This window comes from Photinus pyralis, unplaced genomic scaffold (assembly GCF_008802855.1).
Source record: "Photinus pyralis isolate 1611_PpyrPB1 unplaced genomic scaffold, Ppyr1.3 Ppyr1.4_LG7, whole genome shotgun sequence".
Classification (NCBI taxonomy): Eukaryota; Metazoa; Arthropoda; class Insecta; order Coleoptera; family Lampyridae; genus Photinus; species Photinus pyralis.
In genome coordinates, this window is record NW_022170738.1 from 13414873 (window position 1) to 13431608 (window position 16736).

The 16736-nt window shown below is 37.0% G+C and overlaps 1 protein-coding gene across 1 annotated transcript in view; it reads right to left on the reverse strand.

The window, feature by feature from the left end:
• The window catches only part of LOC116175662, a 42142-nt gene that overhangs the window by 17247 nt on the left and 8159 nt on the right, over nucleotides 1–16736 (reverse strand). Inside the window, exons 6-11 of the mRNA XM_031493894.1 lie at nucleotides 12334–13431; nucleotides 12197–12275; nucleotides 6584–6694; nucleotides 6092–6109; nucleotides 1202–1426; nucleotides 1058–1119 (exon numbers count right to left, since the gene is read on the reverse strand). Of these exons, the coding sequence (XP_031349754.1) occupies nucleotides 1058–1119; nucleotides 1202–1426; nucleotides 6092–6109; nucleotides 6584–6694; nucleotides 12197–12275; nucleotides 12334–13431 (1593 nt within the window). The remainder of the gene's footprint in view (nucleotides 1–1057; nucleotides 1120–1201; nucleotides 1427–6091; nucleotides 6110–6583; nucleotides 6695–12196; nucleotides 12276–12333; nucleotides 13432–16736) is intronic.

A 16736-nucleotide genomic window follows, 5' to 3' on the forward strand; every position in this document is an offset into this window, starting at 1 on the left:
CGAACAGGTGTGCGTCAATTGAAAGCAAAAGTAACGTATCATGTGTCTGACTTTAATTAAATAGTCGATGTGTAATTTAAAAGGAACAAAGTAACGCCCTCACAGAAACATAAATCTCGTTCCTTCTGGTTTAAAATGGTAAAGAATTGCAGAAAAAATGATTTATTCCCGATGTTCACACACTTACTTAACATTTCATTCCATTCGCATTATTAACATACTGAAACAAAAGTGGGAGATGCGAGTATTAACAAAAGTCTGACCAAAAACGCAGAACGCATACAAATGACTTGCTAAAAATGTACATTATGCAAGTCAAGAAGTTGTCTCTTACAGCTGCGAATCATTCAAATGAGGCAATCATCTCAGGAAGTAATATGGTGGAATCCTGAGAGTGTCTTGGATGCAATCTGGCCACTCGTCAGATACAGTTACATTAACAGTCCACCAATACTGTTGAATTAAGTACATACAAAAGGTAGAATAGTAATTGAACGGGGTCAACGATTTCCCAGATTGTGCTTGATACCTTTGGAACACTTGCAGAATATAAAATAAGAGCGCCATTTTAATGCAGTTTGTTCATGTTTAAATTTGCAAACACGCAATCTATAGCTTCGCACTTAATTTATCTACGTTCGTATGAGATTCGAAACTCCAGGAAAATCGCATTATACCGCATAATGCATGCGAGATTCCTCGATAGCATTAATTAATTGGTTTACATCCAGCCGTTTAATACAACAGTTAACAGATAGTTGGCCGTGAATAGTCATTAATTATATTGGCCGTATAAAAATGTAAATTAATAGCAGACGCCCATAAACTCCCAGGCTAAGTATATTGTGAAAGAGAAAGTTAATAAGGCCGTTTCGGTTCGATTTTTCAAATTAATTACATAATCCCACGACTAATATAATTATAAAGCTTCGACGAATACAGAAGCGGAAAAATTCCTACATGCGTGCGCTAATAAATTATTCATTATAAATTTTAATCCAGGTTTTTGTCACTAATTATCAAATAATTGACGGACAAGGAAGCGGTCATCACTTACCCTATTTTGGTGATTAGTTTTCCATGCACGTGAAGATAACTTGTCACGAATCGCTTATTGACCTGCAAACGAGCAAAAAATTATTCGAGCACAATCGTACAGAAAACAGTTAGCCCATAAAAAATACGAAAAAATTGAACGCACCTCGGGACACGGTAGAGCGGCTAAATCTTCCTCTTCGGAATCGACGTGCTTCGGTTCCTGTGCGGCGGAGGTGGTGCGATGCACGCGACGTCCCCCGTCGGGACGTATCCAAATTTCGCGCCGCAAGGACCCTGGCAAGCCAACCGTTTCCGACTCCTTTTCCTTCATGTGCTGTCGTGCCTTTTCCGCCCGTTCTTCTCGACGTTTTCGCTCCCCTTGTTCGTACTAAGTACAAAACCAATTAGTGCCTTAACACCACCAAGATGGCACAAATCCAAAAGTTTGCGTGCGTCAAACAATCTCCAATCGCAAATTCTAGCAACATTGGGGCATTTGTAACTTCTCCGAGTCCGGCATATAAATAATTAATGTACTGCATAAAATACAAGCAACATGCAATTTTACTACCGGTGGCGCCTGTAAATGTAGGTGGTCACAGTAACAAAAGGTTACCATCGGTTAGGTCTAACAACAATTGCATACGCGATGCATTATTTAAATTAAGCAACTGCAGTTTGCTCTTGTTTCTTGGTCAGAAGCAAATCTTGTGAACCTCTTCGGCTAAATTTCACCTAAAGATATGAACAGATGAAGGAACGAGGGATCCTTTATACTAACGTTCTAAACAAAAATGTGATATCATAATACTATTATGGTTCTTGCATACAATCCCCACCCCCGGACCCCCTTACCATTTACCATGGAAAATGAAAGAATGTTAAGTAATTTTCACGAAAAGCATCTGTAATTTCCACAATTTCCACTTTTTGGTGCAACCGTTCCCCCTAGTTTAATGCTGTACAGGGTGGTGGCTTGCGTAACGCATCATAGGGATTTCAATGTAAAATTCATAACATGCGATTATTGGCTCCCCAAATTATTTTAGAACAAAAAGCAGGTTTTTAGTAAAAAAAATTTTTTACGCCATTCAACCGTATTAGTTTTCAATTTTTTCATAAAAAAGACAGAAAATTGGAAAAATCCCGCATATTTTTCAATAATCTGCGATGCCATGGAATTTTTGAAAACAAAAAGATATACAGTTATCAATTAGCAATGGATTTTATGATCGACTACTCTCTTGCAGTTAATGGTCACTTATTTGATCATTTATTGTAAATTGTTATATTAGGAAACCGTTTTTAGTAATTTGGGCTTTCTTTATGTTGAATTCGCTGCTCTAAATATTATACTTTTTGATAGAAATTGATTTGTTTCATAGCAGACATTCCATGGGATGACGGATATTGGCGTAGTTTTTGTATTATAAAATTCCATGGCATCACAGATTATTGAAAAAGATGCGGGTTTTAAATTTCCAATTTTCCGTCTTTATTATGCAAAAAATTGAAAACTAATACGGTTGATAGACGTAAAAATTTTTTTTCTACAACCTTAATACATTTTTGCTCTAAAATAATTTGGGGAGCCAATAATCGCATGTTATGAATTTTACATTGAAATCCCTATGATGCGTGACACAAGTCACCACCCTGTATGTGCGGTATCGACTTTTCATACAAACATAATTAGAATTTGAAAACCAAAGTTGTAACTCTTGAACCAAAAAAGTAGATAAACACTTTGGTGGCATCAAGACACAACCAAAATCATATAATTTATTCCACTCCCTGTTCTGTTGTTGCAATTTGAATTTTTGACTTATGGCGTTCGCACACTGGGCAACCACGGTGGCGCCTCCATTATGGCTACATTGCGTAGCATTGATTCAATTGGAGCATACCACACTGAGCGTTTGTGGCCCGACTGACAGCGCTTCCAAGAATGCGGTGGCTAGGGTACAAAAAAAACGCTTTTGAAATTTTTGAAAAATCTTTGAAAGTAACTGAGATATCACCGAAAAACTAAAAATGTTAAATTTCGTTTTCATTTTCCTTAGATTAAACTTTTTTCGGAGAATCTGAATCTGTTATAAGAATTTCCATAGCGCACTAGATGTAGAAGCCACAGGCTACTACTTTCTTATTTCTTATGAGCGCCATATTGGATTTTGACGGAGTGAGCTAGAGGGAAAAAAAAGAAAAATAATTACGTGTCACACTCTATACTTTTACAGGCATTTACATACAAGAAACATTTCAAAAGCTGAAGTTTTACGTTAATTTCACAGCAAAACATCCACGGGTAACTAGATCTTGCTGAATCAACATGACTATGTTGGCAATGAATTCTAATGAATTTCCCTTTTTATCCTCTATCTCTTTCCGTAAAAATCCAATATGGCGTCCATAAGACATAAGAAAGTTGTTATGAAAAGTCTAATAACAGATTTAGATTCTGCGAAAAAAAGTGCCCATAGAAGATGCTAACTGGCACCGCCCACTACCGACCGTTTAAGCTAGGGAAAATTAAAGTGAAATTATTTAATATTCAGTTTTTGGATAGCTGCTATTTTCAAACATTTTTTTAAAATTTAAAATGAGCTTTTTTAGTCACAAAAAGGGTAAACTTTTCCCTATTTAACCTACGTACATTGTTATCTCTCACCATTACGGAGTACAACTTTTTTGGACAGTTTTTCTATGTTTTATTAAAGCAGACTGGAAAAAATTAATTTTCAGATTAGTTTGGCATACAATAATCGAAGTTGGACACCCTGTATGAGCGGGAATATTAGTAATAAATTAACTGGTTACACTTATAAACAGCCGCTTATAGTAGAATTTTGATGAAAATCTAGTTCTTACATTTTTAAGAGTCTTCTGTACCCACTGCACCCAATGTAAATTTCCATAAGAGCGCCCGCCATAAAAACTCTAGTTGTTTTTCAAAAAACAATTTTTTTAAAGAACTATTTTATAAATTTAGACCTTTATCTACAAAATGTTCGGACTATTTTTTTTTAAGTTTATAGCAACTGAATACCGATTGTTTAAAGATTAAATGTTTCGCACCGATTATTGCGCTGATCTGTTTTATTTTTTTACTCTCGATCAAGACGATTTATGGAAAAAGTAAACCGACAGTTTTTTAGATAAGTTACTTCTACACATAATCCCAAAAAATTAAATCATAATTTTTGTAAATAAAGTCTGTATCTTGGCGGGCGGTAATTCAACAATTTAAGTGTAACAAGTGGCGCCGCTGCACAGTGTCGGTGGGAACTAACTAAGGACCAAGACAGGAATTGACAAAGCAAGAAATTCATCTTATCTCTTGCAGCTATAATCATCTATACACTAAAATGCAAAAAAGTTGCGCTTAGGTAAAGAAGACTCTTAACAAAACGATTCATTATGTACTCACAATCAATATGAGCATTCAATTGGCAGAAGGGGAGAAATTGAATGACCACGTAGATCGCTAAATCATACCCCTCTAGATTTTGTGTGGACATTTTGAATTAGTTGATACTCACATTACAACATGAATTATCTGAACAAGTTCAAGAGAATTTGAATGTCTCCAAAATTTTTGCTTAAATTATTTTAATTTGTATAAATATTACTTTTTTTATGTCTCTATTTTACTTTCCTGAGTATAGCAATGTCTGCTCGGTCAAGGATTTTGGACACATTTCGCATCCTGATATATACCAGGCTGTTCCTAAATATGAGGAAGGGGCTAATTCTATGGCTTATTTTATGACGAAAAGTTCATATGAACGTAGCTACGTTACCAATCTAAGGAGTGTTAAAATTTCAAGCTTTTTCCAGTAGTTTTTTATTTGAAATATACGTTACGCTGAAGATCAATGGTGGTGAATTCTCAGTACAGGGTGTTTCTTTTTTCTGGGGTCATGTTCTATTTTCTAACCCTAAACAATTTTTTCGGTGCGCAACTGGTAGATTTTGAACCAGGAATTAATTTTCTTATTTGTTTAGAAACCTTTTGGTCTCTTGTTATTTTTCGTATCTCCTGTGACAGTTATCTTTATTGGATAATATCCTGTTTTTATTAGTTTGGACAATCGGTATTGAAAATTGTAAATTGTGTTTGAATATGTGTATAAACCAAAGGTTTAATTGTAAAGTGTACGGTAGAACTATACCACACTGTCGATCGGCAACGAAGCGTTTGCGGCCCTATGTTTATATTTTTTGGTCTTTATTTTTGAGTGGGCGGGGTATCAGCCAAGGCTGCTCTACCAACTCAACCCACTATACATTTACAAATATCCATACCCGAACCCGGGACACTTAGTACCGCAATCGAGCTTCAATTCAACTGTACCTCACGGGCCGTCATACAATCATAAAATAAACCAAAGAATTAGCCCCTTTCGTGTTTACATCATATTTAGGAACATCCTTCTACCTGTTAAACAAATAAAATAAAACAACTTCATTAAATGACTTATTACACGACCACTCCGTCTCATCTGAAATTATGGAGCGGAATGGAGCAGCATAAAACGATTTGGGTTCCCCTTGCTGCTGCCAAATGTTGGCGAATTAATTAATTAATTGCACACAAAAATTAAAATTTAAGAAAATTCTGTACAATCCAAAAATGGTAAAAAATCAAAATTCAATTAACCACATTTTTGGACAAATTAAAAATCGTATAATTCAGAAAATTGTATGAGGCTGATATAACATTTGACACTTGGAGTTATAAAACATAAAAGCAATCGCACAAGATACTGTTGTCATTTAATTAATTAAAATTAAAGATCTGAAACAAAAGCAAAACTTACTCAAATGTATAACAAATAAATTTAAAAAACGGTGGGCCACCACCGGGTATAGTTTCAATATTTATTGTTTATGTATAATTGAATCGGTCGCCAAAATGGGAGTTCGCTTTATATATTAGAAGATTAAAATTCTTTGGCGAATTGTTTATACGCAATAACTTTCGGAATTGCCCATACATAATTGCTACACGTACAAAAACCGTAACAAAATACAATGTGGAGATACCTACACATATTTGATGAATGTACTGCAGCATAACAAAAGGAAGAAAAGCATTAGTTTTAATGTTAGCGCATCATTCAATGCCGCTCGATATAAAATTGCAACTTTGACCACAACAATTTCGCACTGATGAACTGCGTTAAGTGTTTTTGTAACAATAGATGTTTCCTCAAAATTTTGACTGGGAGATTACAGTTATTGAAATAAAAACGAGACGCGCTAAATTAAGCTGTCATTTCGTAAAGATTTGCATCAAATTTACAGTTATTACTTGAACATTTGGAAAAAATGCTCTTTGAATATATGAATAATATTTGCATTGTGTAAATAGTGTAGTCAAAAAGTAGTGCACTTGTAACAGTGGTCAAGAGCTACGTCGCGACAGTTAAGTTCCTTTTTGAAAAAAAAGGAACCGTTAAGTTCCCACAAGGGGTTACGTTACCGACGAACGAACGCAATTGCAATTTTGAAAAGCCGAAATAACTAAATCGGTACTTACCTTTCTTGCATTCTCATCGAAAAGCGAGTTTAGATACTCTCTGGCGGATGAGACGGGATTCGATGACATTAAACTTCTCATGTAGTAATAAACGGCATCTAATTTCCTTCTCTGGAAACAACAACAAAAAATTGTTTACGACTTGTAAATTTGCTGTATAAAAACTGATGTATTAAGTATGGGTATTTGCGAATCGCAAACGCCAGTCATCACCAACATTAAATTGATGGAAACAAAATGTCTAAATGCGAATTATAAAATGAAGATGTTCGCCTCTAACTACCACATTGCTTGTACCCCTAGGGGACAGTAGTTCAAAGCCTTCCAAATTAAAAATAACCGAAATTTAAATCTGAACTGAAGAGCTAAGGCGTCCTGATCTTTTTTCACATTTTTTTTAAAGCAATTTGTTCATGTTATAAAAAGAATTCAAAAATGAACTCAATCGTTACACAAAAAAAGTTTCAAAAATTATTGATTACCGCACAATCACAGCCCTAATGAATCTTATAATCATAATTGTTTAGTTTCTTGGTTTTCTCTTTCGCTTTAGTGCACATGTGCCTCCAATAATCGTGAGAGTAGTCAAACACAATCTACCACTAAAAGATTCGACTTCGGAATTAAAATTAGGTAATAACATCAAGATTAATCTAGATATCGTACATCAAAATAAAACAAATGAAAGTGTACGTTTCTTATTACACCTCGAAATTAGCAGTAGAATGGGTCTTATCGCAATAGGTAAATGTTCAAAATGTCCGGCATGAACTAACTCCACGAAATCCTTGAACAAAAATCGATTTTCTTGTGTAAGGGTAGGTACTAAACGTGTTACATCATTACAAAGAGAAACAAAATGTCTATCAAACAAGCCTAATAAAAAGGTACATTGCTATTTTTAAAAAAATTGTTTTTCATTATTCATTTGTTTTCTGAAATAAAAACAAATGAATGCTATGGGAAATGAAATATAAAACAACTTTTATATACTTAGACAAATTTTGTATACAGTCGTTATTTACCGAGATATATACTATATTCCATACAGAATGGGCACCCTGTAATTACAAAAGTATTAATTCCCTTAAACTTTACATTGCTTCCCCTAACGCTCTTAAAAATTGACAGATGAGGGAGTTTTGTCCATCTTGCGAAAATTTTCGAAGATAAATTTATCAAACTTAAATTTAAATTCACCATTTGGTATTTAGAATCAAGTCAATTAAAAAATGTTCCACATGATACTTCCATGCAATTCCGTGGCGTGGCCATGTATTTAATTAAATTAAAGAGTATCCACACTTAAATATTACATACATAACTAAAAAAAACCATCTACTCCCCCCTAAGAACCCTAAACATTTACCTAGGGTAAAATTAAAGCGTACCTTGTACATATTTGCGATGAGTAACGCGATATTTGGTAAAATCTACACTTGCACTTTACGGTGGGAAAAACGCCTGTACTTATGCAACTCTAAGCACCCAATGCATGCATATCAAGTTGCGTGAATACACGCGATTTTTACGATTTTGGAACAATACACAGTTAGTATTTTTTGTGTCACCGAAACCAAAGACTTAACGGATTCGGAGACGTAGGGAGCGATCATCGACAATATTCCGACATATAAGGAATGCGTGAGTATGTCCGACGAGAACGCCCTACGCGGACTCATCGTGCTGCTGGAGGACGACGCCAGTCGAGAAGTCCACCTTCTTCTAGAAAGATGCCAGTCACCTGCTCGAGACGACGTTTGGCCCAGCTCTTCCAAGACCTCTTCGAAACGGAACAGGGCGAAGCTGACAAGGCGTAATTGTTCATCGTCCGAAAACGTGCAGCAATACTCGCAAGGATCGACAAGGACATCAGCGAGAACCTACCACTCCACATGGTTTACGGACTCCATGGCCGCATCCGCAAAAGGTGTTACGAACCTCCTTCACATCCTTTAAAGAACTACTTGAAGACCTTCATAGGATTAAAGAAGACGACACCGCCACGACGACCAGCAACCCACAACCCAAAACTGCACAACACACCCCTAAGAAACCCCGCTGTGTCTACGGCAAATACCTAGGCTACACACGCGACGAGTACCGAAAACGTAAGAGCCCAGAGGCTGCGATACAACCACCGCTACACCGATCGCCTGCTTTGGATGTGGCACTCCTGGAATAATCCGCAGACAATGTCCGAACTGGCGACCAGTAGGAGTCGCGGAATCAGACTTTTCTACCTCACAGACGTTTTCGCGATACAAAAGGCAATAGTGCGACCAATCGTACCACGGCAAAGCATCGCCGCCCACACGCTATACCATAAACTCCGCGCCTGGCGACGCAAACGGGAAACCGCGCCCACAACGCGTACTTACCACCGTGGCGCCAGTCGCATAGAAGGATAGAACCATCGGCATGCAATTCATCATAATACCAGAAGCCAGGAACCGAACCCTCCATACCCACAACACGCGTTCAAACCAGAACCCGCCGTTAGCATCATCACCACGGCAACACCGGAACCACGGGATGTCTAATACGAAATCTTACTACCGGCCGATCCAAGACGACAACCATACCCGAACTTGCATCTCTTCGGACGAAACCCCCAGCGCCAGCATAACGACAGAAGAAGATTCCGCGAATCACCTCGAATCCCTCCCGGAAGACATCGACCACTCGCTCCAATAGCCACCTGAAATAAACCCTTCCGACCACTACCGCCACCGTCAGTTTTCCCCCAACTCGCCGCGGAAAAGAATTAGACGCTCTCTTTCCCTCTACATGGGAAGACATCCAACCAGATCCGGCGAAGGAACGCCTCCTCAACGGACTGATCTAGGCAACCTCCTTGCCACGCAAGAAGACATTTTTACGCCGGGAGGGAGAGGCAATACCATACATCGAGACCGAACCATGCAAGCCAATTACTGCACCCCCACCATAGCGGCTAAAAACCGTGAAAACTACCACACTGCATCAACAATTGGGCGAGATGCAAGAGGCTTGGAATAGTGGGGGAATGTGAGTCTCCATGGACCGCCCCCGTAGGTATACCTACCAAACCGGATCGATCAATTAGGGTATCCGTAGATTACACACTACTGAACGCCACGCCATCTACTGCACACGGCCAAAGCACCATTGATGACCACTATCGATCTCTAGGAGGGTTATTGGCGGATATCCATGGCCAAAAAGGACCGTGACAAGACCGCATTCATCTCCCCTTTCGATCTCTACCGTTTCAAAAGGGTGCCATTCGGGTTAAGAAACTCGCCCGCCACATTTCAACGCCTTATCGACCGACTAAAAACTTAAAGGTGCGCAGATCGATGTGGCACTTACTGTGCTAAAAAATCAAATACCTAGGGCACCTCCTCACACCCAACGAACTTGGGATAGACAACAACAATCGCGGATCCACCACCACCACGCCACCTCATGTCCTTTGTCCAGACATGCGCATCTATCCCACCCTAGTCCCTAGTCATACAGTCTTATGATCGCCAAAACCTTATCCGCGGCGCGGATGTACAAGGGATGGGATTGGTCGCTACTGGCATTTATACGATGCCAGTAATATGCTAGTGCTGGCAGGACAGTAAGACTGGCGCCAGCTACTGGATACGTGTAAAGGCGCCTTGAAGGCTATACTGGTCAAATATGACCACGCCCATTACCCGGAAAAACTAGCACCAGAGCTCCTGCCATGGAAAGCCGGGCCCTACAGAAACCTGCAGACCATTTTGCCAACCTCCTAGAAGATAGACGATCGAGACACACCAGGAAAACTAATAGGCACCTACCACGCGCCAACCCTAAGACCCTTGTGAACTTCCTCTATTCACCCATGCAAAAAATTCCGTTTTTTGTTGATTCTTAAAAAGCCAATATCACTTCTTTGTCTTTTAGAAAATGAGCTTTCATAACGTGGTGATATCTTATGGGTAAAAGAATAAACAACACAATCAATTTAGTTAACAAAACGACTTACTAGTATGTAGCCTCCACAAGCAATTATTCACAAAATTTAAAAGCAGTTTTCTTGAGTACATGATTACTTACATTGGTCCTTTTAGAACCAAGTCCCAGCATTATATTTCCAACCAATAATTGGTAGACACTAAAATATGTATTACTCGTGATATGATCAAAAAAGCATCTTTTGTATTATGGCTAGATAAACAAGACACATGTTTAAGCACAAAATTTTAATTAATCTTTGCACTTACCCTTTTTTGATGAAGTTCCTGGGCCACAAGAGGGATAAGGAAGAGGAATAAGGTAAAGAAAGAGGTTAATTACTATTATTTAATGAGCAAACCATACGTGTAAGAGTTTGTATGAGATCAAACTGTATCACTTATCTTCACGAAGGACTGAATTCAATTGACCAGTTATCTACGCGACTTTGGCAAATTACAAAATTGTGGAAAATAAAATGTTCATTTTATAATATGCATGTGAAAACCAAACAATAACAATTTCATAAAACAAATATGAAAAAGCTGAAATTGGTATGGTAAAAAGACCTTAAATTAATCAAAACTGAAATGGCTTGCTAGAAAAAACTAAGGAACCGCACAACTTTTTAGGATGGCATCAACTGTAAGCATACACTCCATGTTGTACACGTCGATATTTTTTCAGATCTTAATTTTGTGCTACTTTTTGCGTAATTAGTATACAGGGTGGTGACTTGCGTAACGCATCATAGGGATTTCAATGTAAAATTCATAACATGAGATTATTGGCTCCCCAAATTATTTTAGAGCAAACATTTATTAAGGTTTTTTGTAGAAAAATTTTTTTTACGCCAATCAACTGTATTAGTTTTCAATTTTTTGCATAATAAAGATGGAAAATTGGAAAAATAAAACCCGCATCTTTTTCAATAATTTGCGATGCCATGGAATTTTCTAAAACATAAAGATATCCAGTTATCAATTAGCAGCAGTTCGAAATGGATTTTATGATCGACTTGGTTACTGCCTTGCAGTTAACTTATTCGAACATTTATTGTAAATTGTTATATTAGGAAACCGTTTTTAGTAATTTGGCCTTTCTTTATGTTGAATTCGCTGTTATAAATATAATACTTTTTGATAGAATTTTATTTGTTTTATAGCAGACATTCCATGGCATGACGGATATTGGCGTAGTTTTTGCATTACAAAATTCCATGGCATCACAGATTATTGAAAAAGATGGAGGTTTTATTTTTCCAATTTTCCGTCTTTTTTATGCAAAAAATTGAAAACTAATACGGTTGATTGTCGTAAAAAAAATTTTTCTACAAAAACCTTAATACATTTTTGCTCTAAATTAATTTGGGGAGCCAATAATCGCATGTTATGAATGTTACATTGAAATCCCTATGATGCGTTACGCAAGTCACCACCCTGTATAACATCTGTGCTTTTATAGTTTTTGAATTATTCAAATCTTTAGAATAAAATTCCCACTGCAAGTAAATATAAATATAGGGAATAAATTTAACGTTGGTGGCGCTGCCGTGATAGACTAAAGGGAACCATTTAGACATAAAGGTTTCTTAGACGTTTTAACAATACAAACAGTAGCCACTTTTATATAGATACTTACTGCATATACCGCCAATACTGCTAGTTGGTTATACGGTCGTCCATTCTTAGGATTTATTTCGTGCGCCTTAATGTACCATCTGCAAAAATAATCGCAACATGACTCTCTTTTGCTAACTGTACTGTTGGCAAACTTACTGTCTACACTTGCCATAATTAGAAGTCTCATTAACCTGTTCCCTGTATCGCACCAGATCCCCCAAAAAAATGAAAATCTTCTGAGTGGATATCAAGGCGAGTCCAACAAGTCCTAAACCCTTCTGCGGCGTTAAACTGTTGTAACCCAAATGATCGCTCACTTTAAATTTGTACGTTTGTTCTAACAGCTCTACCAAACTTTCGAAATATTTTGTACCTTCGTCAATAAGAGACAATACGAATTCCTTGTATTGTTTTTTATTGCTAGGATCATTGGTTATTGCTTGTCTCATCATCTCAATAATATTATGGTACAAAATCCGCCAGAAATGCTGCTCTACATTCTCCGACTGGCAAAATTTCATATCCTTACAAAGTAAGTAGTTGAGGCTATCCATTAGAAACCTTCTCAGGCCGATCACGGTCTCCCAGCTTCTTAAAATTAATCCGGAATTATTTATAAGCTGTAGCTCGTAATCGGCCTGCTTTATACTCTTCAGCAAAGGAACCGAGTGGCATATTCGCCAGCCTTCCGAATTCTCGTCGTACCACGTCGGACCCACGTTTCCGAATTGATCCGTTACGTACTGGTGCAATTGAGGCGGCGAATTTTCGCTGCTCTCCGAAAATCCGGGCGCGCTTATCCGCACGCTACTGGATTTTACAATTATTGGTTTACTGGGATTGCTAGGATCGAAGAGACTCTTCTGCTGGCCGCTGTTCGTTTTCTTAATGTCAGGATATCGCGGGCATTCTACGTTGATCGATTTCGGTCTCTCCGGGTCTTTAGTGGGGAGTACAATGATACCGCCCTTCTTCATTTCAATGTCTTTAGCCTCGTCCCTTTCGGTATTGTGTTTATTTCTTATGGTATCCTCTCGCCAATTTTCATGCTGAGTTCGAGAACTGTCACCGCGCTCGAAACTCGACTCTCTACTGGCGTTTTTATCTCGCGAAGTTTTACGTCTTCTAAACCGTGACTCTGACGCTTTCTCTCCATTATTGTAGTAATTGTTGTGATCGTCTTTGTTACGTTGTGAAGCGTATTTGTTTGCAAATTGATTATCGTTGCTGTGCTCTCTGAACCGACTGCTGCTCCTAGTAGTTAGAAAATTGAAATATTGTTACATATTTTTACTGCAAATAAAATTCTAAAATGAAGGTTTGCCCCCTCATTCTGTAAGCGCTAACAACATTCAATTGCGATTGTGGCCAATTTAATTAATTGTTAACGGTGTTAGCAGTTGTTAATGATCTGTAATTTTAGGTTCAGTAACATTATACAGAATACATGCTCATCAAAGTTGTGGAATAACACCGTTCTGTCATTGTAATGCACCTTCTCCATAAGCATGCCTTAAACTAGAATATGTACTACAGGAGATAGTGTGGCCACCATGTTCCATTTGATTATTAATATATCATCGTTAGACCTGTAAAATCATAGGCAGGTCGAAATCTGACCAAAATTGAAAACAGAGCTGGGCAGTATTCGATTTTGTAAATACTATTTTGTATTCAAATACTTTAAAGTATTCAAATACATTGTAATTAAATACTTTTATGGAAGCAGTATTTGTATTTGTAACTCAAGTACTTTCGCAAACATTTAGTATTCGAATACTTAGCAAAGTATTCGAATACTTCGCACCTTTAAGTTATTCAAATATTTGAGAACTATTTAGAAATGTTTAGAAGTTTCCATTATCACAAAATCAAATATAAAAATCTGATACAACTCAATACCGAACGATCCTGGAGTGAAACTTTTTGACTCGATAGTCTACGTAACTTAAAAACAATAGGGACCTTTTTTATATCCTTAAGACCATGTGTATCAATTTTCAAAGCGATCGCACGTTTCTAAAGAACTTATCGTGCACACGGACAGACGGACGGACTGAAAAGGATCTATTTCAAAATCACTAGGATTAATTTCGGAAAGGTGTACACGTGTTCTTAAGGATATAACTGATATAAGAAACGTCCGGAGGGCCTGGTACCTGCTATATCTTGTACTATTTTAAATTTTTAAAGGTTTTGAGTGTCAAGTATTTGAATACTTTTCAAAGTATTCGAATACTTTTTATAGTATTCGAATACCTTTGATAGTATCAGAATACTTTTGAAAGTATTCGAGTACCTTTGAAAGTATTCCAATACTTTTGAAAGTATTCGAATACATTCTAAAGTATTTGAATACTTATTTTTGAAAGTATTTGAATACTTTTCAAAGTATCTGTATTTAGTATTTGCTTGTGCTGTACGTAAAAGTATTTAGTATTCAAATACTTTTGATTTGTCTAAAGTATTTACTATTTAGTATTCAAATACTTTTTGAAAGTATTCTCCCAGCTCTGATTGAAAACTATTTAAGCCTTAGCATAGAGGCATGGCCTTAGTAAATAATTTACTGTATGGCCTTAGTAATATTGACTTCAAAGTAAGTTGTGTGTGACCCATCACCTGCATTAAAAGAGGCATCTGAAAGTAAGACATTCTTTGGTCTAAATATCGTGTAAGACATGATAAAGTCATTTTGACGCGATAAGTCATAGACAACGAAGTTTACATGTAAGTATAAACAACCATTCTAGTGAACTGATGCCAATTTTGTGTAGAAAGTAGTCATTTATTCTGAGCGTGAAATCCACCGCCCTAATCCCAGGATACCAAATCTTGTTGTAAACTTAGGATAAGACATTTTAAAATTGCATGGTTGTTGAGAATGTCCCAATAAAATTATACCAACCCCCCTTTTAAACGCCTGCTTTTATTACCCACTACCACCCAATTGAGTGTGTGCCTGCAGACACAAAATAATTATGTTTAACATTTTGTAACAAGCTGTTTACAGTTCATCCCTCTACAAGAACTCACCCCCTCACCAAAAACACAATCACTAGTTAACAGCACATCATAACCATATTCGAAAATGATCTCATTTTACATTTTCTGGAGAACAGTCACAATCCACAAACAAAAAAATCTCTTGTGTAAATCAATAAACCTTTTGACTGCCACACACGTTCTAAACATTGTCAAAATGGATTAGTTCTTTGTAATACATTTCCCTCTTCATTAGATATGTGATCACATAAAACACTGAAGTTATCATTGTAATTGTCACAGTTGCTTACAAGTTGTTACGAAGCACATCTAGGACTCTAAGGTACACTCTCATCTTTTTACGAAGTTTCAGTTCATTTATCTTGTTGAAATCAGTATTTTGAAAGTAATTATGGCAATAAAAGAGCTGTGCAAAAAGAAACATTGGAACAATGGAATTTTAATCATTATAAAATAATCAATTTCCTGATCATCGATAACCAGATAATCGGTTATTTGATAACCAATTATTTCCAAGGTGCATTTGGACTGGAGCACGCACGAGCCGAGCGTGCGCGCATAGCATTTAGGTGGTTGCGCATTGATAATTTACAATGGCCAAAAGTAACCAACATTGTAGTTTTTATGGCTGTAAAACTAAATACACTTGCAAAAATTTCGTTTGCAGTCCATACAATTACACCTTAAAGAGCAAGGATAGTTTAAAACGTCACACAACTTCAGAAATGTACTGTAACGAATATTAAGAAGAGTGCAAAGGTCTTTTGAGGAGCAAATTGATCTATGCCTACCAAAAAATGGAACATTTTGTTACATTTCTTTTCATAAAAATAACTTAGATTTTTTATTTTTTATACATTTATTGGAAGTGCACAAACATGTTACTAATTTGTGGGTAGGTTTGGTAAAAAATAATTAATAACCTACAAAACTACGGGGTTTAGACACTGGAAATCCTTTATAAAAATTGCAGAGAACACAACAGACTATCGAATAGCGAAATAAAATAGTGGTAGTTTCTGTCAACAAGATGGTAACAGTGCAAAGAATCGAAAAGTGAATATAGCGTTCAATGTAGAGGTTAACAAATGACATGGAAATCTACACAGGGTGTTCTATTTTTAAAAAAAGTTATTGACACCGTAAAAATAGGACATCCTGTACATTCAAAAATAATTTCTATGGTTGACATTCGCACCCACGGTTTTTTTACAATGTATGAGCTAGGAAAGACAGACGTACTGTTGCAACTCGCTGTATAATATCTGGGAGAAAATTGGGGAAAAAGTTAAAAACGTGGTAACTCGCGATTTCCCCCCACAAAATTTGTCAAGTGACTAATCCAAAAAATCTTTTGTCATTCTGGGCACGGGGTTGTGCTACACCGTATGAGAAAGAAACCACAATGAAACTAGTAGTGGTACAAAATATACACCATGGTTTTGACTCATGGGCGAAGTTAGAGGAGCGCTTGGAGGGGTAAGCACTCCCCCATGACCACACACAAGCATACTATAAAGCACAAATATCTATTTCTCAATCATTTCTACAAA